The 15,556-nt window shown below is 36.3% G+C and overlaps 1 protein-coding gene across 2 annotated transcripts in view; it reads right to left on the bottom strand.

Annotated features, from left to right (window-relative positions):
- LOC122626569 (transcription-associated protein 1) overlaps nucleotides 1–15,556 on the bottom strand; it is a 189,537-nt gene that overhangs the window by 24,931 nt on the left and 149,050 nt on the right. For both annotated transcript variants that reach the window (XM_043806879.1, XM_043806880.1), the window contains exons 13-16: nucleotides 13,227–13,522; nucleotides 3,618–5,204; nucleotides 3,282–3,564; nucleotides 116–266 (exon numbers count right to left, since the gene is read on the bottom strand). In XM_043806879.1, the coding sequence (XP_043662814.1) occupies nucleotides 116–266; nucleotides 3,282–3,564; nucleotides 3,618–5,204; nucleotides 13,227–13,522 (2,317 nt within the window). The remainder of the gene's footprint in view (nucleotides 1–115; nucleotides 267–3,281; nucleotides 3,565–3,617; nucleotides 5,205–13,226; nucleotides 13,523–15,556) is intronic.

Here is a 15,556-nt window from a genome sequence, read left to right as displayed (position 1 = left end):
TTATTAAAATATGTATATATATATGTACACAAATAATGATTTTATGGAAATGATTGTCGCTGTTGGTGTCACTTCTAGTATAAAAGTAAGAAATGCATATAACATCAAAACATACCTTCGCGATAGACTTTCTCCGGGCGAAATTATTGGGGCTTGCGGATCATTAACCTGGCATGCTAAACGTATTAAGAAATTTAAAACCGTATCACAGTAGGATTTATCTATTGAGCGCAATATGTCATCAGGCTTAGTATAAGATCCCACGCCTGCATAAATAAAAAAGTATAAAAAAAATAATATATTTTATTAGTAAAAGTTAAATTGTTTTTTTTTTTTTTATTTTATGATAACCTTATACATTTGTTAAATATATATAGAAATTAATACGTTTGGTGAAAACCCAATGTTAGATATTCTAGAACACAAACTTTTTTTATATGTACTATGTAGGTAGGCAATTCTCTAGAGCAGTGGTGCCCAATAGAGGTCTGCACGAGTGCACTCAAAATTTTCGGTTATTTGAGTTCTCACAAGCCTAACTCGCAATTCGGCGTGCCGAAACGGTTTCAACAGAGTGAGTGAATTGCGCATTGGTTAACGCTGTTTTCGTTGTATGCGAAATGAGTGAAATTCAAACCGAAGCGGAATGGATAGAATGATGCATAGTAAATGTTCAGAGTACTCGGGTAAAATTTTGGCATTCTCGTCGTTCCTGGCTTGCATAGGCAGTAGAGCAGCAAATTTAATGGTTAGAATGCAGAGTTTGGACTAAAGCGTAAGCTTTAGTAAATTGCGGACATATGTACAACATAATATATGTATGTACATACATAATATATGTGTAAATAGAATAACACATTAATAGTAGAGCATTTTCAGATGCTAGAAATTTAATTTCAGAAAATACATCGTTTTTCTGCTAACAATTGCTAACAATTCTAATACTATAAACAAAATTATGTTTCTACATTCAGTAATTGAAAAATAAAATAAATAAATTTTATACATATATATAATAACTAATCCATGTCATTCTATTTTTTTATATCTTGTAAAGTCTTGCAAGACAAAAACGAAAAAACAAACACGCACAGTTAACCGTTTCGGTTACTCCGAGTACTCGGTCGCGAGTACTCATTCGTGCATTCGTGCCGTAAATTTTTTACTCATGCCTTTACGACATTTGCCAAATCCGTTTTACTCCATGTCTCACTCAGTCAGTCCGAACTTTGAGTGAGAGTACCAAATGCTGCTTTGACTGTATTATTACAATTACAATAGCAATTACATGTAAGGCTTGCTCAAAAAAACCGTAAACTTCAATCTAAACTAAATTATATATAGCCTTCTTGCTTAATATATTAAAACTTATACAACTAGTTCATAAATATTATGTTCATAAAAACAAAAAGGCATTCCGCGGTCCCATTCATATTTCAATGAACACTCTGGTACCGGAAAGGTCTTGAACAAAAATCCGCCAGTGCTAAGGATAAATTAATCGAAAGATATCGCTAAAACAAAGAATTGGCTTGACATAAATTTAAAAAAATGGTAAAAATGTATCCAAAATTGTTGTGTACCATAATAATGAATGCTGCGAAACTGCTTACCGCCTACAATTCATCCTTTAGAATACTATTAACCATAATACAATGATTCGCACTAATTCCCCCAAACGGTTTCAAAGATTTTTATATGACACATGCAATGCTGTTACGCTTCATGAGCATAAAGCTCGAAAAAGGGGTTTTAAGCTGGGATCATAGGTATGTTTCGTAATCCGTACAATCTTGTATAAGTGAACGAGAAGTTGAATTCCTGATCGATTTTGCAAAAATAAATATATAATGCTGATGCATTGTCAATTACCCAGTTCTAATTGCCCATTGGCCTTGAGCAGTTTTGGTAGTAAGAAAAGGGTCGCTTTATTATAATAAGTGATAGATTGTCACATCGATTTAAAAGCCCCGACAACCGCCAACCCTTCTTCACTCATCTTAAACCAAAGACATTAGAATAACAAGATGCGTAACGACGCACGATTTGTTTGCACACGATTTTTGTGTGCTGGCCCTAGAGCTGGCTTCAGGCTTTGCCGAATTTTTGTTCAAAAGCCAGAGAGAGAGAGAGAGCGCTTCAGAGCCAGCAGCTCTCTTGTACGCATGCAGCGACAGTCGACCACTTTATGTGTGCACACATATGCTCATTCATCGTAAATTTGACAAAATTGCCCATTACTTTACAAGTTTATAGACATTGAATCTATTTTTTGACCGATTACCATAAAAATACTCTAATTTGTCATAATTATTCAAATACAGCATATAAAGGGTTATCCATAGGGAGGCTCAAACTTTGAAAGCTCATTGCGGCCATGTTGTTTGAGTGACCGATTACCACTCTCTAAAAACTCGAATTTTTCATTGCCTTAATTTGACAAAATTGCCCATTACTTTACAAGTTTATAGACATTGAATCTATTTTTTGACCGATTACCATAAAAATACTCTAATTTGTCATAATTATTCAAATACAGCATATAAAGGGTTATCCATAGGGAGGCTCAAACTTTGAAAGCTCATTGCGGCCATGTTGTTTGAGTGACCGATTACCACTCTCTAAAAACTCGAATTTTTCATTGCCTTAACATGATAATTATTTAATTACAGCATATAGCACAGCAATATCCGAATATATGTACATAATAATACATATTACATTTCATAAATAACCTTGTCTGTCCGTCCGTCTGTCCGTCCGTATGAACGTCGAGATCTCAGGAACTATAAAAGCTAGAAAGTTGAGATTCAGCATGCAAACTCCAGAGACATAGAAGCAGCGCAAGTTTGTCGATTCATGTTGCCACTCCCACTGTAACGCCCACAAACCCAAAACTGCCACGCCCACACTTTTGAAACATGTTTTGATATTTTTTCATTTTTGTATTAGTCTTGCAAATTTCTATCGATTTGCCAAAAACCTTTTTGCCACGCCCACTCTAACGCCCACAAACCGCCGAAAGCTGAAACGCCCAAACTTTTAAAACAAGTTTTGATATTTATTCTATTTTGTATTAGTCTCGTAAATTTCTATCGATTTGCCAAAAACCTTTAGGCCACGCCCACTCTAACGCCCACAAACCACCAAAAACTGTCGGTGTTAATAACTCTCCTTCGCACTTCAAATAGCTGAGTAACGGGTATGAGATAGTCGGGGAACTCGACTATAGCGTTCTCTCTTGCTAAGTTTAAAAATAGGTTGTGATAATTTTTACTTTCCTTGGACTGCCGTTTCTTTTATAATATCTAATGACTTCTTTCGAGTTTCAACGAAATCGATCCCTGGTCGTTTTATTGAGCATTCCTGTACTAGCTCCTCCTCGGCTCCATCTGTTTTAGTTTCACGATCATCCTTAATACGATGAAGCTCCCATTTTATAATAACTTCTGCTAAGTCCACAGCAAGTTTCTTATGTTCAATAGATGCAGTAGGAGGAAACCCTAGGCGCTGCATATAGTTAATCAAGTGTTGCACTAGTTGATGTCGAACCGGAAAATACACCTGAAATAAAGATCATATTATAAGATTGTTTTAAAACAAAAAGTTGTTCTTACTTTATAATGACGAATAATGAGTTGCAAAATATGGAACAACTGCTGCATAGCGTGACCTTCTTCAACTATTATTTTTTTTGTCCAGTGCGTTAGCATAGTATTTCCATCCTCCATTCGCAACGGCATAGCTGGTGTTAGAACATCTAGTGCTTGCTTAACAATAGATCTGGCCTCTAATGCATGCCCTTTCAGCAAAGAATGAAATACTTGTAGGACTATTTTCTTGTGAATTGCCAATCTTGCGATTATATGCGAAAGCAATAAATGACCGTGATATCGTGCAGTAGGATCCACTGAACTTTTACTAAGCAAACAAGGCCAAGCAAAGGTCATGAGACGTCTAAGCTTATTACCTTGGCGTTTATTATTAGCATCTCCGTCATGTATGTGCTGAGATGCACGTTCTACCAATAAGCATGCTAGTTGTAATAGAGCAATTCTTACTGCATCATCATATTGTTTATCTGGGTCAAACACTTTATTAATAAAAACGGATACAATATTTTTTTCATCTTCTTGATATGGGGTCGGAGGAGCCCCGATTAGTTTATTTCCTTCGCCTTTATCGAAACTTACAGCAAAACAAGGTATTATGACAGCTGTAATTATTTTCGCTTTTAGCTCTTCTGAAAGAAAGCTGTTATTAAAATTTTCAACAAAGTAAAAGAATGCGTTTCGTTTCCAATTAACTGTAAAACTTTGAGCTACTGTGTGTTGCAAGAAGTCTCGCAGAAAATAGACATCCGGTATAAATCGAAAACATAAAGCCCTTAGTAATTGAAAAAGCAGTTCAATGTCATTTGTATTGTTAGAAAAGTAATGCAAGAGTATTTTTCCTATCAAATGACATAAATCACATAGAACGTCTTCAGAGCTTAATGTACTTAAATAATTTTGCCAACAATTTTTAAGGGCGTCAACAATATCTTGTCGTGTTGGTATCCATTGATCGTCTGATTCCATTAATGTAAAAATTATTAAAACGGCTTGGTGCTGAATTTCGTATTTGGGCGCTTGTGGATATTCTGTGTTAGTATTCAAATAAAGTATTAAATTATTATACCGACTACTTTTAATAACTGCACGAAATGATACTCCCGATTCATGTTTCAAAAGGTATATAAAAAGCCGATTCCATTGCGGATCTATCATAAGAGATTCCGTTAAAAATAAATCCACTGTTTCTGTTGGAAATCGTTGAAGAAACTTAATTAGGGCTTCTCGGTATGGACTCGATGCCTCAATCATTAAGTTTTTTTCTGTTTTTAAGACAAGTAGGCATAACTTTTCAATGTATTTTACTGATGCTGAGATATAGAAAAACATTTCGATTAGTGTGACAATTTTTTGTTCATATTCTCCTCCTTTCGATGATGCAAAAAAATTAACGCTCGGACTTGTAGATTTAAATTCACCAACAAATAATTCCATAATTTTAGAGCAGTGTTGCAATATTTGCTCACTTAATTTCTCATTGAACATTTGAGGAAAGAGCTGAGTAAAGTAAGATAACCGTTTTATAGCTGGTATAGATAAATTTCTGTGGTCGCCCAATTTTAACAGCAGTGGGCGCATTGCGGATTGTACCTATAAAGAAAAAGAAATATATAATTATTCACATATAATGTATGGCTAGAAGCATAGTGAACATGAGCGCCACTTAACGATCTGACGTTATGGACTTCATTTATATACAACTTTTAAACTAGTGATTTATGATAAAAACAAGTCACTTGCGGGTCGTAAGCCACTTGTGGGATATATCACTTAGAAATATCTCACGAATAAGCAAACAGATGTAACGCTTGTGCTTACGCGGTAGAACTAGTTTTAAAATTCAGCTACGTAAGCTAAAACTTATAAAAATAAAAACAGTTTAGAAATATAAATCAACAAATGTAGCTGTGTTTTCGTTACATTTCGGTCCTTCGACCACTCAGCAACAACATCAGCTTTAACTACAGAGACAACGAAAAGGTTTTGAGAGGGTCCAACCACGACATCAGGATCATCAAATAAGTTTAAATTTAAGATTAACTAGTTATTATATAAAAAAAAACAAGGGAGAACGCTGTAATCGAGTTCCCCGACTCAGCTAGTGGAAGTTCGAAGAGAAATTTCAGCCCTGACAGTTTTTTTTAGTTTTTCAGTTCAGATTTTTGGCAAATCGAGAGAAAGTTAGAAGATTAACAAAAATGTACAAAAATATGAAAACTTTTTTCAAAAGTGTGGGCGTGGCAGCTTTTGGCGGTTTCAGGGCGTTAGAGTGGGCGTGGCAAAAAGCGTTTCTGCAAATCGATAGAAATTTAAAAGTCTAACAAAAATGGGAACTCAGCTAGTGGAAGCGCAAAGTAGAAATTTAATTTAATTTAATCAAATTAGATTAAGAACAGATGACTATCGAAAACTAACCAATACTGAATGGAATCATGTAAGGTTTGAAGAAAATCCAACTGATTTATCATGTATGGGAATTGACTCTTGTCAATTCTGATTTTTGGTGGAAAGGTCCAAAATGGCTAGCTGATGCATCGATGATGATGATGATGATCGAGTTCCCCGACTATCTGATACCCGTTACTCAGCTAGTGAAAGTGCGAAGGAGTCTTCAGCACTGACAGTTTTTGGCGGTTTGTGGGCCCTAGAGTGGGCGTGGCAAAAAGTTTTTTGGCAAATCGATAGAAATTTATAGGACTAATACAAAAATGAAAAAATATCAAAACATTTTTCAAAAGTGTGGGCGTAGCAGCTTTGGGCGGTTTGTGGGCGTTAGAGTGGGCGTGGCAAAAAGTTTTTTGGCAAATCGTTAGAAATTTATAAGACTAATAAAAAAATGAAAAATATCAAAACATTTTTCAAAAGTGTGGGCGTGGCAGTTTTGGGCGGTTTGTGGGCGTTAGAGTGGGCGTGGCAACATGAATCGACAAACTTGCGCTGCTTCTATGTCTCTGGAGTTTGCATGCTTAATCTCAACTTTCTACCTTTTGTAGTTCCTGAGATCTCGACGTTCATACGGACAGACAGACGGACAGACGGACGGACAGACGGACATGGCCAGATCGACTCGGCTATTGATCCTGATCAAGAATATATATACTTTATATGGTCGGAAACGCTTCCTTCTGCCTGTTACATACTTTTCAACGAATCTAGTATACTCTTTTACTCTACGAGTATCGGGTATAATTATAGCCTACACAATGAGATTTAAAAAATAAAAAAAAGAAATGAATCGTATCCTTCAGGTAATGAAATTAATGGTAGCTGAAAGGTTAGTCATAAAAAAAACAGTGTAGAGAACAAAGAAATCAGTACAAAAAGGCATCCTCCGGAAATAAAATTCGTACGAATTTTACGACTTCGATTTGAAATCGAAAAATTGGTGCTTTGGTTTTCGAAATCGTAAGAATTTTACGATTTGTAAAACGGGCATTTTTTGTCTGGCAGCTCAGGATTTTCTCAAGCCCTCCTATTTCTGTCTTCTCCTGGCTTCAAAATAAGCAATTGCAAATATAAAAGGCATTTTTGCACGTTGTTCGATTTTGACAAAAAAAATAAAACAGGTGTTTGAGCAGCAAGAAGTGATGAGAAACGAAACATTCCGATAGCAAAAATTTCGCGAAATCCAGAGTACCTAAAAACGAAATCAAAAGATTTGGCCCAAGTCGAATTCAAAAAAAATTTCGATTACCGGAGCATGCCTGATTGTCAGTGAATTCGTTTCTGAATAAGGATGGAGTACTTCGGGTAGGAGAAAAACTGCAAAACTCCGATGCAACGTTTGAACTTAAACATCCAATAATTTGAGATAAATGTTATACGTATATCTTATTTGATAATAAAAGATGCTCATAAGAAAACTTTTCATAAAGGAATAAACCTTATGCGAAATTGTATTCAAAGAAATTATTGAATTATTGGGTTAGGGGTAATGGGTAAGTTATCTGAATACATAGTTACAATGTCCTATCCTTTCTTTAATACTGGAATAGATTACGCAGGTTCTTATCACGTCAAAAATCGTGCACTAAAAACCTATAAAGGATACATTGTTCTTTTCGTGTGTATGGCCACCGAAACCATACACTTAGAAATATTGTGATTTAACTATAGATGAATTTTTAACTAGCCCTCGGAAGATTTATTGCTAGAAGAGGTAAACGTGCAAACATCTTTTCAGATTACGGAACAAATTTCAAGAGAATCAAGAAAGTTAGATCATAATTTGGTTAAGACAATCCAGTACAATGATTGCCGCACACCTTGAAAGCGAAATAATTAATTGGCAGGACCTAAATTCGGAGGTATCTGGGAAGCCGGCGTTAAATCTGAAAAATATCATCTTAAACGGGTTATCGACGACAATAGTCTGACATACGAATACATGTCCACATTGTTATGTCGAATAGAAGCATGTTTAAACTCAAGACCCGTGTACACTGTAGAAAATTAAGCTAAACACTAAGAAGTGTTGACGCCGGAACACTTTTTGTTAGGTAGACCACCATTAGATATAGTTAAAGCGATGACAAGTGAAAAAAGGGAAATTTAGATAGGTTGAAGCTAATCCAAAAGGTGAAATTGCATTTCTGGGTTATATAATGCTAAAATATTAATAGCTCAGCATAGCATTGAATCAGAAGAGCAGAGTACGTTATCGATATCATACATAGCGGAGATGAATAATACATCGAAAATTGTATAGAGTCAGTTAGACTCGCCAAATGTAAATCACACCGACGAAATCAACCGTATAACTATAGACATAAATTATATTAAAACACAAAAAAAAAAAAAAAAAAAATAAAAAATAAAAAATAATATAAAAAATAAATGTATCGCAATTACAATATCGGCAGATGTCATATTAAGCATGTAACGAAATAAATAAAATAAGTAAATTTACAGTTAAGAATTAAGAAGAAATTATATAATTCAACAACAACATATAATAAATGTAAAATTTTCAGATTAATTCAGTTCGTGAATTATACATACATGTAAATCGATTCTCAAGAATCAATGCTAGCGCTCGTTAGCATTAGATACAGATGCTGAATTAAATTCAAATTTTTGATGATGGGATATCCCATTCAACAGTTAATAGTTCAATAGGGTTGAATACAAAAAATAATTCAAATCGGTTCAGTACATTAGAAATTACACGTGTTCAAAGTTGAACACCTTTTTTGGGTTTCAAAAAAAGCCGGTATTTTTTGTAGTTAATTCGGACGTTGCGGTCGATTCTTAGGTAAAATATGTAACCGACCGGCTTGGTTATGGTCTCTATGGAAAGGGTCATCAAATCTCGGTAAAACCAAGGTGGAATAAATGTATAATATTCTTTGCACGTGCAGGCATACCTGTTTTACCAAAGTACTAATTTTCACATATTTTTCAACTTTGATGGAGTATATAAATCGATTCCCTACCATTCCATGGGTGTGGAGTATGAGGTGTTGTTCTTGAATACGTTTTGTATCAGAATCAGAAAAGATCCCTCACGTCCCACCCCGAATTTCCCACGAAAAAGATACTTTCAACTCAGCGTAAAAAACGCGCGGCTTAGTGCAAATTCTGCTACAAGCGCAGTTGCTGCGCAGTACGAAATTGTATGGCGGGCATACATGTTTTGCTGTATTGGCGGCTTGTTTTTCAATCCCTGACTTTGTAATGATTTTAAATGAATGTATAATGGTTAATTATTCTTCAAAAATATTAAATGAAGTAAAATTGAATAATTATTTTGAACAAAAAGATAAAAAAGGTAAAAATAGATGAAAAATTGACAAAATAAAAACAAGAGAGAACGCTATAGTCGAGTTCCCCGACTATCTGATACCCGTTACTCAGCTAGTGGAAGTGCGAAGGAGAAATTTCCACACTGACAGTTTTGGCGTTAGAGTGGCAAAAGTTTTTGAAAATCTATAGAAATTTATAAGACTAATACAAAAATGAAAAAATATCAAAACATTTTTCAAAAGTGTGGGCGTAGCAGCTTTGGGCGGTTTGTGGGCGTTAGAGTGGGCGTGGCAACATGAATCGACAAACTTGCGCTGCGTCTATGTCTCAGGAGTCAGTATGCTTAATCTCAACATTCTACCTTTTGCAGTTCCTGAGATCTCGACGTTCATACGGACAGACGGACAGACGGACAGACGGACGGACGGACAGACGGACGGACAGACGGACGGACAGACGGACATGGCCAGATCGACTCGGCTATTGATCCTGATCAAGAATATATATACTTTATATGGTCGGAAACGCTTCCTTCTGCCTGTTACATACTTTTCAACGAATCCAGTATACCCTTTTACTCTACGAGTAACGGGTATATTGAAAGAATATAAAAACAATTTTTCAAAGTGTGGGTGTGGCAGCTTTGGGCGGCTTGTGGGCGGTGCAAAAAGTCTTTTGGCAAATCGACAGAAATTTACAAGACTAATACAAAAATGAAAAAATATCAAAACATTTTTCAAAAATGTGGGCGTGGCAGTTTTGGGCGGTTTGTGGGCGTTAGAGTGGGCGTGGCAACATGAATCGACCAACTTGCGCTGCTTCTATGTCTCTGGAGTCTGTTTGCTTAATCTGAACTTTCTAGCTTTTGTAGTTCCTGAGATCTCGACGTTCATACGGACGGACAGAGGGACGGACAGACGGACATGGCCAGATCGTCTCGGTCCTGATCCTCGGTCGTGATCCTGATCAAGAATATATATACTTTATATGGTCGCTTCCTTCTGCCTGTTACATACTTTTCAACGAATCTAGTATACCCTTTTACTCTACGAGTAACGGGTATAAAAAATTACATTTTTTTCTTTAAAATTTATTATTTATTATTAGCATTTTCAGAGAAAACAAATGAAAAGTAATTGTCGAAATTGGATAAAAATTGAGAAAACTGCCTCCAAAAACATTAATTTTCGAGTATAAAATCTACTATTTATCACTTTATAACTCCGCGCAGATGAAAAGTTCAGTTTAGAAAAAAAGAGTTTAATGAAAGTGAACAAAGTGGAAGAGAGCAAAGACGGCTCGAGTTGAAGCTAGACGGCAAGAGAAAAGAGAGCGTCTACCTGCCGGTTTCAGAGGTTACCAGTTCACACCTGGACCTGAACAGTGGAGTTGCCACGGATTATCGGAAATATTCGTTCAGCGCAAAGCAAGTCACCGAATTGAAACACATGCTGCCGATGTTCCTATAGGCAGAACGTCCCTATAGTTGAGACGCCTAGTAAGCAAGCAATAATGGAGATCAGGCCCTAGCGTTAACACGGGAGTCTAATAGTATTTAAGCAGGCGAACCCAGTTTCAACCGTGTGTGGGATGCTTAAGACCAGATCGACTGTTTCAGGGACTGCGGAGCCGCTCAACAAGCAATTTTGCAAGGACTCAAAATGGGTATGGCCACAGGGACACAACCAAGCCCTGTCCCAGACCCAGTGTGCCCCGACTTTGGAAAGAAGTTCAGATGTTCATAGAATTGGACCCCAGAAACTATGAAATAGGTGCGATTCTAACAGTGGAAACTAAAGATGGCATAAGGCTATCTAGTAGTAGTAAAGGATCACATTGCACTGAAGTCGCTAAACAATATAAAAATGCCTCAGGGAGAGTTTCTAAATGAGCAATAGAACTGTTGTCGTACTACTGACTTTAAGATTGCGTGCAGGAAGCGAAAACTAAACGAGGTGACACTTTTCAGACACGCTGTCTAGGCAGATTCCACATAGACCAGAGCTGCTGTGTAGTGGCAGCTGTGCGACCAAAACAACTAAGTGAAACCATCTTGCAAAATAAACATGACATTGTAGCGGCTGACCATGCAGCCGAAAAACGGTGATGCGTCCCGGAACCCTAACAATACCTGTACAACTCCTCGCCATCAGTCAAAAGTGGCAGTGGAGTAACTGGTGAAGCTGACGTCACCAAGCAGAGGAGGACCGACCACGCACCAGAATTGAATCCGCTAACGCAAAAATGTATTTTTTTTGTAAATACTTTGCGTTAACTTCTCCATCAAATTAGATTTTTATCAAATTTATTGATATTTAATGTTCATCATTAATGTTAATCATCATATAGATATTTAAATAAAACAAAAGAGAACGCTATAGTCGAGTTCCCCGTCTATCTGATACCCGTTACTCAGCTATTTGAAGTGCGAAGGAGAGTCTTCAGCACTGACAGTTTTTGGCGGTTTTGTGGGCGTTAGAGTGGGTGTGGCAAAAAGTTTTTTGGCAAATCGTTAGAAATTTACAAGACTAATACAAAACTGAATAAATATCGAAACATTTTTCAAAAGTGTGGACGTGGCAGTTTTGGGCGCTTTGGGCGTTAGAGTGGGCGTGGCAACATGAATCGACAAACTTGCGCTGCGTCTATGTCCCTGGAGTCTGTATGCTTAATCTTACTAGCTTTCTAGCTTTTGTAGTTCCTGAGATCTCAACGTTCATACGGACGGACAGACGGACATGGCCAGATCGACTCGGCTATCAGTAGCCTGATCAAGAATATATATACTTTATATGGTCGGAAACGCTTCCTTCTGCCTGTTACATACTTTTCAACGAATCTAGTATACCCTTTTACTCTACGAGTAACGGGTATAAATATATTTGATTTATAAGTTATTTCTTTATAAAGGGATCTCAAAATATTGTCATTTCTAAAGTTGAAAAATGTAACAAATATTTTGCCCGTGTTCTAAATTCTAAATTGGATAGAATTGCCAAGATTGGTCATAGTAAATGCGTGAATATTCTGTTGTGACTTATTTTTTTTAAACAACTATGATTTTAAAACTTTTGCTTAAGTACGACTAACTAAATAAATAAATTCTTCCTATTAACGAAATATGTGTTTTTGTTTGTAGTAGCATTTTCCAAACTTTTGGAAAAGGTATTTAATGGAATTACCGAGATATTTCGGTGCTTAACATATTTACAAAAAAAAACTAGACAACCCGTTTCTTTCTCGAGAAAGATTAGTTTTACTTATTGACTCCAGCTGCTTCGGGTATACGCGTTGTCATCCACAAGCGTACACCCTGTTCGATCGTATCTAGAACCATACTGGTTCGAAATGCGTAACGTACGTGACGTGCTTGTAGCGTCCTGCGTAGGTATCTCCAATACATTGCATACTTTTGCCTTTATTCCACGTCTGCTGGTCCAGCCAGTACCACACACCTGTTAAATTCCCACTGTGCTATTTAGGGATTGCGTACGCAGTATTAGTATCTTCTCCTTGTCAATAAACCTGCTTCAAACAAACCAATAAGTTTTGTGAATTGAACTAATTTTAACTGGACTGTATTTCTGAATTTGAAATACCCCGGGCGATATTCCATGAACCAATCTAGACTTTAAGCTCAACTCTGCAATAATTATTAGAAGCATACTATTTTTGCGTAAATATTTAATTGTAATAGAACAAATCCATCTTTTAAGAAATAATGAAACCTGCCTATTTGTTAAATACTATCGTTCGCTTTTATCATTAGTTGCCCTAAATTTGAAGATATTTTTAAAATTGTTAATGTAAACGGTTAAACTGTTAATTGCGAAATTGGAAATAATTTGCGTATCCTAAACACCATACCTTTTCTTTTTCTAGAGTAACTCCAGTTATAAAATGCTTCATGCATAGGAACGCAGTTGTCTGAAGTTCTGATTTATCACTTTCCATTACTTTAAAAATTATATTTATTATTTTTTCCTTATATCCGATATCACTTATATAGTGGCATGCTGCTAAAGCTCGCAACGCACTAGTCCTAAGTGGTATAAGATTCGGAACGTTTTTGTAACAATCCAACTTCGCTAGTGTGGCATCTTCGGCTTCACTTAGTGTAAGTAACTCGTGAAAAAATAATTTGTGGTAGGTATTCGTCAAATCTGAAAAGTATAAAACAAAATCGCTGATTAGTCTGGTTTTTAAACTTGGTCTCCGAAAAAAAAAAAAATTGCAAATCTCAGTTCTGCAAACAAATAATATATCATCATGCATAATAAACAGATGTTGAGTTAATAAGATTTTTTATTAGATATTTAAAAAAAGACGACGATTGAAATTTGAGATTTTCTTAAGAATGTAGTTTATTTTAGTTGGTTGAAGCGAGAATTGGAACCAATGCGCATATTCATAGGTTAAGGATAGCGAATGATAAGTTATACATCATTGCGTAGCGAACAGAAGAACGCTAATCAAATAAGAGCGTTTACTGCGCAGATGGCATGCAGTATGGAACTAAGTGCTTTATTGTTTATTGTTCTGAGAACAATTGAATTGGCCGGTTTGGGTGGCGTAAATACGTCACTACCCTCACTTTAACCTATACTTGGACTGTAATGGATGGTCATAGTAGGGGTAATGGAGCTTCTACCATTTCGATTTGTTGTTATGTGTTTTGATTTGAATTCTTGCTTAATTTTAAAGTTGCATATAGCATCATACGTATCTTTAATATGAGTACAATAAAATAAGTAAAATTATGACAACGGTCGGAAACAACCAGCTCAGTGTCTGATGGTCACTAGATATTTCAAAGTGTCTTTCAAGAAGGTAGTGTCGAAAAGTTGTTGTCGCTCGCGATAAGAATTCCTTTTCAATTGTGCTGTAGTTTGTTTCATGTTTATGTTCGGGTGTCCCTCTAGTGAGAGTACTGCACCTAAAGCAACATCACTTGCGTCTGCGGTTGATGTAAATTTCGTTGTACAGTCGGGTACTCTAAGAATTGGGTCCTCTAGTATTAGATATTTTAATTTTTTGAATGGCGAGTCTGGGTAGCTAGTGTCAATTTCGTGTTATTTTTTAAACACTTCGTCATGGGCTCTGCAAAGTTTGGAAAGAACTTACGGTACTATCCCGTCAGTCCAAGTAAAGCTTTTATTTCTTTTGGTTTAATCGGAATCGGATATTTTTAAATAGCTTTGTAGTAGTAGAAGTAGTAATTGTATAAGTTAATTTATTTGTTTATGAATAAGATAAAAAATAAATTTACAATTTTATTTTTTTCAACTTTATTGATTGAATGCAAAAACAAGAGAGTCGAGGTCCCCGACTATCTGATACCCGTTACTCAGCTAGTGGAAGAGCGAAGGAGAGTCTTCAACACTGACAGTTTTTGGCGGTTTGTGGGCGTTAGAGTGGGCGTGGCAAAAAGTTTTTTGGCAAATCGATAGAAATTTACAAGTCTAATACAAAAATGAAAAAATATTAAAACATTTTTTAAAATTGTGGGCGTGGCAGTTTTAAGCGGTTTGTGGGCGTTAGAGTGGGCGTGGCAAAAAGTTTTTTTGAATTGCAGGTGCCCGTTTGAACTGTTTTGCAACTGCAGTTCAATGCTCTGTTAATATTGCTTGTGTTATGATTTGGTTTACTTTTTGTAGGAAATAATGCAGACGCTGACCTAAGCTTTACTTTATAAGCTTTTGGTAAAGCGTGTTGTTAACTCCTCCCCCTCTATTTTGAGATTGTCCTCAAGCGACGTTCGATAGAAGAATGGTATGGTGTTGAGATTAACTCTGTTGGTGGTTTTCAGGGGTTCGGGAGATGTAGAATAATCTTCTCTTGCTTTCGTTTGCAACAGTATAAAAACCCTGCGACGATTGTGGAGGTAGCGAAGAGAAGGGTGATGTAGTATTTGTTGTAATTGGTATCTGTTTTCAATTCTGCCAAACGTTTGGTGTTGTTAATATGTAAACTTTCCAGAGCGTTGAGAGATAGTATTTTGATTCGTTCTTTCTCTGCAGGGGTTATTTGGATCATGGGCCTTGATGATTGTATGGGCTTTGTCTCAACGTTGTTGAACTCTTTTCCGTTGATGGTGAGTGTCTCGTTGAAGAAGTTGATGACGTATGTTCCCTCCAGTTTCTGCGTTTTGTTGTTCCACTCTAGTGTGCCATTGTAGTTGTTAACCATTATAAGAC

The sequence above is a fragment of the Drosophila teissieri genome, chromosome 2L (genome assembly GCF_016746235.2).
Source record: "Drosophila teissieri strain GT53w chromosome 2L, Prin_Dtei_1.1, whole genome shotgun sequence".
Classification (NCBI taxonomy): Eukaryota; Metazoa; Arthropoda; class Insecta; order Diptera; family Drosophilidae; genus Drosophila; species Drosophila teissieri.
This window is presented reverse-complemented; position numbering and strand designations above follow the sequence as displayed.